Source organism: Nannospalax galili, unplaced genomic scaffold (assembly GCF_000622305.1).
Source record: "Nannospalax galili isolate Female #2095 unplaced genomic scaffold, S.galili_v1.0 scaffold281, whole genome shotgun sequence".
NCBI classification, from domain to species: domain Eukaryota; kingdom Metazoa; phylum Chordata; class Mammalia; order Rodentia; family Spalacidae; genus Nannospalax; species Nannospalax galili.
The window spans coordinates 6,004,477-6,011,906 of NW_008349068.1; the positions used below are offsets into that span (position 1 = coordinate 6,004,477).

General features: G+C 42.2%; 1 protein-coding gene across 1 annotated transcript in view; it reads left to right on the top strand.

Moving 5' to 3' along the window:
- Positions 1 to 7,001, top strand: part of Pth2r (parathyroid hormone 2 receptor) — a 93,758-nt gene extending 86,757 nt beyond the window's left edge. Inside the window, exons 11-13 of the mRNA XM_008846215.2 lie at positions 1,354 to 1,492; positions 3,374 to 3,415; positions 5,783 to 7,001. Of these exons, the coding sequence (XP_008844437.1) occupies positions 1,354 to 1,492; positions 3,374 to 3,415; positions 5,783 to 6,175 (574 nt within the window). The 3' untranslated portion in view covers positions 6,176 to 7,001. The remainder of the gene's footprint in view (positions 1 to 1,353; positions 1,493 to 3,373; positions 3,416 to 5,782) is intronic.
- Positions 7,002 to 7,430: the final 429 nt, after the last annotated feature.

A 7,430-nucleotide genomic window follows, 5' to 3' on the forward strand; every position in this document is an offset into this window, starting at 1 on the left:
GAACAGGCTCGTGTGACTTTGATGGCTGAGAAGGCCTGTGATAAGCCTTCTGTAAGCTGGAGTTCCTGGATCCAGTTCAAGTCCCAAAGTCTTGGGAAGAAAATGATGTAACAGTCAGTCCAAGGAGGAGGTCTGAAAACAAAGAGCCTACTGGTACATGTTCCAGAGTCTAAATGCTGTAGAACCCGGAGCTCTTGGAGTCTAAAGGCAAGAAAAGACAGGTATTCAGATGCAGCAGAAAAAGAACTAGTAAACCTTCCCTACCTTTTTATTCTGTTTGGATCCCAGATGATTGTTGGTGCCTGCCCACCAGTAGGGGTAGGCCTTCCACATTCAGTCTGTCGACACACACCAATGTCCTCTGAAGGTACCTTCACAGACATACCAAAATGCTTTACTGGTTTTCTAGGTGATCCTTATGAAAGTTGACACCTAAAATTAAATATCATACCATCCTGTTAGAAAACCCAGGATACCTACAAATGCATAAGAAACTTAACATAATGTCAGTCAAATCGTCTTATTTGAGAAAAAAGAGTTAGAAAAAAGTAGACGCACAGACAGCCGGAGACAGAGTACTTGACAGGATTTTTGGAACAAGAGGAGGAATTGACCACGTGTAGCTCCTAATACAAAGTGTCTCCAATGGTAGTTGGATGAACTCAACAAGCCCAGTGCTGCCTGTGGCAGGACAGTAGTTGACATGGATGGAGGAAATGCTTCTTTAAGCTTCAAACACAGAAGTCAATGATAACTCAGGTCAGAAACAAAAGACATCTAACAACTTTTTAAAAATAGCACCCTATCATCAAGAATAGTAGACACGTACAAGCAGAGATTAGGAAGACTTAGGGGATACTGATTATGGGAAATGAGAATCAACAACCTGATTTAAAAGTGACAAGAAGCGCTGAGGACATGGCTCAGGAGGTAGGAGTGGAGAACTGAGTTCAAGTCCCCAGCACCCATGTAAAAAGCTGTGTATGGCTGTGCATTGGGGAATGGAGACACTGGTGTTCTGCTCTGGCGTCACCATGCTCATTGCATGGGTGTGTATAGCTGAACAGCACACACACACACACACACACACACACACACACACACACCACGCTACACATACACATACACATACACATACACATACACATACACATACACATACACATACACAAAAAATAAGTGACAGAAGAAGGCAGGAGGGGAAACAGCAACAGAACAGAGACAACATAAGTAACAGAGCTAGGCAAGAGTGGGCTCTTCTGAGCACTGCTGGAGTTTATTTTCTCCAGAAAGCTGTAGCTCCTGAAAGGCGCCTGAGGTGGGTTAATAGAAGGGCTTACCATTTCCTTCTAGGAAACTGGCCAAGTCCACGCTGGTCCTGGTGCTGGTGTTCGGTGTTCACTACATCGTGTTCATCTGCCAGCCACACTCCTTCACGGGGCTCTGGTGGAAGGTCCGCATGCACTGCGAGCTCTTCTTCAACTCCTTCCAGGTGAGCAGCGGGGTCTGTCATGTTGTGCGTGTAATTAGTTTTTATTCTCTCCTGCAACTCTTTCTGCCCTTCTTTCCGTCTTGGTGGACCTGTCTTCTGAGGACCGTGTGAGCACCATATTCTCTGGCACTGTGGTGTTCCCTCCTAAAGGTCGGGTTAATTTTCTGGCCCCCACAGAAGCTGGTATGGAGCTGTTTGTCTTAGGAACAAGCCTGGGTAGCAAGATAAGGTATGCTGTTGGAAAATATGTCACTCCTGTAGAACAGAGACCTCCACTTTTATGTATGGAAAGTAACAAAACGAAAAGAAGATAAAGACAGGGAAGAGGGTGAAAGGGGAAAGAAGATAAAACAGGAAGACAATGCTGCCACCTGATTTACCATCCTTGAAAGGCGATGACAGTTATCTCTTGTATGGATCGCTCTTCACCATGCCACCTTCTGCCACCTGAAATGTAGTTATATATTTGTTCTAAAGGGAATAAGAGAGGTTATAAACTAAATATGAGTGACCATGGCCTGAGAGCACAGCTTTCGGTTGACCCCATGGAAGTGTTTACACGACTATTTTGTAGTCACAGAGCAACAGGACAACTTAAATCAATTCATTTACCAAATATGTTGGCGGGGACATCAGGTAAATGGGTTATAACAAAGAGGAAATCTCTGTTATGGGTTTCAGATGGTGTCTGATGATATTCTTGGCTCTTGGATTGGTGGAAGCTAGTGGTCTGCTAAATTAATACAGTCCAGAGGTTTTACCTGATAGTCAAAAGGATGTTAGGTCTGAAACAAGGTGGGCAATAAATGACTATTTAGGAGACTAAAGACGATCCAAGATAATTTCGACACTTAATCTGAAACATTCCAGCTCTTCACAGTCGCCGTTCTAATCGGTCTATAGAATCTTTAACATAGGTGTGTGGCCATCCAGGGAACTTCAGTTCACATGTAAAATACTCCAAAAAATCATCAAATTTCATGTTTCATCATGTTATTTATGTGCCAAAAATATCCAAAGGCTTCCTCGGTATGAAGTTTGAATGTCGTTTTCTGCCACACGCAGGCCTACGTGGCCTGGAGCCTGTGGACACTCGGCCTCATCTGCCATGATGCTCCAGGAGACCTTGCTGTTGCTCCACGCTTGCTGTTCCTCGTGTGGACGTGATGGTGGGGGCAGGACCGAGCTTGCTCTTCTACTCTTTTCCCCAAATGCTCCCCACAGCCCCATCTTCATTCAGTTGACTTCTTATTCTTGTCACTCATACCAGCTTAAACGTCATTCCAGAGAGGTCTTTGCTGAGTTTCTCAGCTACTACACCCACTGCATTGTTCTCTGTAACAGTTATTTTACCTGCAGGACCTTGATCACCTTCTGTTTCCTGTGGCTATTGGTTTGTATTTTATCCAGGTCTCGTCTCTGCACCTCTCTCATGCTGAGCTGCTCTTAGCACAGTGTTTGAGCTCAATAGATATTTCTGAGTGAATGAAAAGATCCTTTGTGCTTCTAACATATAATATTCTACATCTGTAGCTTCTAGCATTCAAGGCATATAAACACTTTTTACCAAGCAGGGGTTGAGTTTTATGTGATCCTTGAGTGGCAATATAAATAAACCTGCCATAAAAGAAATTAGTTGTGTGCTTCTGAGTATTTTATTTAGTTATTTATTTGGTCCAGCTGACACCAAGGAAAGATCTCAAATAAATATAATATAAGCTAAATAAATTGGAAAATACCGAGTGAAAATAATTTTCTGAAGGTATCATCAAAAACCAATTTTCAACATGTGTTTTGACATAAAATGTTTTGACATAAAGCATTTGAATGCTATGGGCATCATGGATCATCAGTGTGCTCACATCCTTTTCTGTTTTACAGGGTTTCTTCGTGTCTATCATTTACTGCTACTGCAATGGGGAGGTAGGTCCGAAGGGACCCCAGGCACCTGAAAGGTGGAGCTCCAAATTCATTTTTGCTTTAATCCATTGCGTGTCTTTATAACAGAGCACAAGAAACTGTGATTAGCAAAGAACAGAGGTCTATTTCTTAGTTCTGACAGTGGAGAAGTCGAGGTCAAGGGGGCCCACATCTGATCAGGTCTTCTTGTTGCATCATCCCATGGTGGAAGGCTGAAGAGCAAGTGAGCTCACATGTTTAAGAGCAAGAGATTACAACTTCATTCCCTTTCTTAATAACATTAAATTCCTTCATGAGTTTGGAGCCCTCAAGCCCTAAACACCTCTGTGAGGGACCCACCTCCCAATATCCCTGCATTAGAGATCAAGTTTCTAGCGAAAGAACTGTTGGGGCATATTCAGATCATAGATGCTCAAAAGTGGCCATCACAGGGTACTTGAATCTCTTTAGAGGAGTCCCAGGATTTATAAGGCATAGTAGGTGGGAGAAGGGGACACGTTGATCATAAATTATTTTGAGAAATCAGCCATTAATACAAATATGTAAGACCTTACTATTCCAGCACTTTTAAATGTCAACTCTGTTGCAAACCCATGCTGGCACACTTGTTTATCCCCAGTACTTGGGAGGCAGGGTCAGGCTGATTCTTGTGAGATCGAGGCCAGCCTGGTCTACATGGTGAGTTCCAGGCCAGCTGAGGCTACAGTCTCAAAACAAAAACAAAGCAAGCAAGCAAACAAATAAAAAAATCCAAAACACATTGATATGGACAGTGAGTTTCTTATTCTAGTTAATACTAAAATTTTTGGTCCACTTCAAGTTCTATAAAAAGTCAGCTATAAGCTTCCCTAGGTCAAATCTATTAAAATATTTAGATAACTTTTACCCAACAAGTTGGTGACACAGACATTTCAATTTATTCAGAAGTCGGCCACAGAGACGTAACCACATTGGATGATACATTTACCTTGGATCTTTCAGCATTTCCTGCTTTGGGTGGGCTGCCACTTTATTCCCCTCAAATACCCAACTTGGTTCAAGTCTCAGAAGTACAAAGACACTCCTCACTGCTGCAGACCACCACGTGCTTCTAAACACATTGAGAACTTGGATTTTGTGGGATGTTAGGCCAGTCTCTTCATAACAAGCTTAAGGAGCAATTCGTCATTTCCCTGATTTACTTTTGCCTTTTTAAAAACCTTATTTTGCAGCAGAGCTCAGTAGGTCAATTGTTTAGTTTTTGCCAGGATGAACAGATAGGAGTTTGTTGTTTAGGTGACACCAGCTTACAAGCTCTCCATTGCATCCCCTGGAACTTTTGAAAAGGTGCTCTCTCGAAACAGCAGTAGAATTGACTATTCAGTGTAAGGAGTGGAATCACAAGCCTTTGTTCAGATCGCAGCTGCGCGTGCTTTTCCTTCCCCCATCCTTTCTTCACTCCATGTGCTCATGTATGTTGACAGTGTGGCAGTTTCATTTAAGCTGAGTACCTTCCACTCCATTCCTCAGCCTCAGATGGTGTCAGACACCAAATGTTAAAGTGGTGAGAACAGTTTATTTAGTAGCTGTTGAGAGTAAGGGACAGAGCTGAGTTCTGCTCTGATTTGGGCAAAGGGTGTTTTAAAGGAATAAAGGAGGTTGGTGTGTTTGTGACTCAGTAGAGTCAGAAATGAAAAAAAGCAGAGCTGGTTGGGCTGTAGGGATTAGGCTAACTGTGTCAGTTGTCCAAGTAAAGGCTCTATCCTTTTACAGAGACAGGAAGGCAAAGACCTTATCCTCTTGATGGCTACAACTCAGAGGAATGACTCTCAGGCACTAGAGAGAGGCTTCTGAGTATCAGTGTGATAGCCCTTTGTAGTAAATGCTCTAACAGAGGAGGTAGGAGGACTATTATCAGGTACACTGGCTACAGTGAACAGCAGACTTGCTCTACACCATTAAACTTTCTCTAGCAAATACTTTAGAGAAGGCTGAGGTTATCCTGGGATTGTGCATGACCCTGTTACAGGTAGCCATCTCAGGGTTTGGTCAGGTCTTCAGTGCAGGGGTTTGGATGGACTTGTCAGATGCAGAGTCCTGTGGTCCTCACTGCCAGTGCTCATCTCTAATTTCTCCTCAAATGTGGAATCCTTGTTTCTTCTTTCCTATAAGGCAGCAACATTTCAGCTCTTATTTAAATACTAAAAATAACATTGATTGGAAAGGGTTTTTAAAGTGTAGAGAGGGCATAGGTCTGTACAATCCCTGGAACACAGAAGAATCTGAATCAGTGATTATTATTATCCGTGAAATCCAGGCAAGCATCCTTGGGACACGGATACAGAGGCTCCCTTATCCTTTCTGATACACAACATATTTTATTGCATGTAGGTTCAGGCTGAGGTGAAAAAGATGTGGAATCGGTGGAATCTGTCTGTCGACTGGAAAAGGACGCCACCTTGTGGAAGCCACAGGTACGGCTCGGTGCTCACCACTGTGACTCACAGCACCAGCAGCCAGTCCCAGATGGGGGCCAGCGCTCGCCTGGTGCTCATTTCTGGCAAACCTACCAAGACTGTCAGCAGACAGCTCGATAGCCATGTGACGCTGCCTGGCTATGTCTGGAGTAGCTCAGAGCAGGACTGCCAACAACACTCCACCCACGAGGAGACCAAAGACGGTCACGGGAGGCAGGAACACAGTACTCCAGTGGAGGAGTCTTCCAAGCCAGTGGAATTTACCCTAGACACTGAAGGAGGCAAAGGAGAACCTCAGCACACCTGAGCCGCTGTTTGTGGCGCCAGTGGATTGGTGGATCTGACTGTATGAGAGGAGTGTGGGTGACCCTAAACCGAAGACTAGAATTCCTGGATAAGGCATTACCGTGCTCAGTTTCCATGAACTGGCTCATATAAATATTAAGACACAAAAGGCGTGTCAATGGTGTGGCTTATTAACTTATTTTGGCATAACATTTTTCTCCAAATTGACATTTTCTCTGTGATTATCATCATCATCATCACCACCACCACCACCATCATCATCATTTTGCTTCTTTTGGCTAGAAAAATTTTCAACTGCTTAACTCTAATAAATACCAACCTAAATATAATAGAGTTTATTTAGTTTGTAGTATCTTCCTTTCATGAAATTACTACTCTTCACTGGCCTCATTTTAATGAACTTCTGTTGTATTAATTTTGCCTGTGGATTGAGCAACTGGCGTTTGAAAAATGTACACTGAAAGATTAGAGAGCTAAGACAAGTACGTAGTGGGAAAACAATTGACTGGACACTAATACAGGTAATACATTTCTGAATGTTATGATTGATTCCAGGAGCAAAGAAAATTGTTCTAAAAGGATGTTTCTCATATTCCTCCTTTTGAAGTTCTTTTGTGACCAGTTAAACCCCAGCTCTTTACTCCTCTTCCTTTGTAAATGTGTCAAAAATTTTCTTTGTCAGTGACCTTGTGTCTGCAAGCTGATTCTGTGGGTAATCATTTATACTGGAATGAAACCACACTGCATCTGTTTTTTCCTTTGTTTTATTGTTTATCCTATTACAGATGATATGTGGAGTAAATTAAAAGTTTGTTTTAAAAATACATTTTGGGCCATTAAAAAATTCCTTTCAGCATTGCACATTATTTTTGAGAACCAACATTTATTTTTGAGAACCAACTAAATGTTCCTTCCCCAAATTGACAGTTATCAGCATTTAGATCCTATGTTTTACCAAATTTGAAATTTTAGTATGTTTCTGTTATGAAAACATTTACTAAGTACATAACACTGAGCTGGGTTCTTACAAGTATAAAAGCTTTGCAAATGTAGTAGGTCTTATCCTTGTCATTCTTTTAACAATGACTCACAGAACTGGGGCAACTTACCTGAAACCACAAGTCATTGTGGATTCAGACACAACCTATTGACTTTAAATCCCATGCATGTATATGTTACACCGACACCGACACTGACACAAATATACACGTGTATAACCCATTAATCAATGAAATAATTTAAAGAATTCCTTCTGG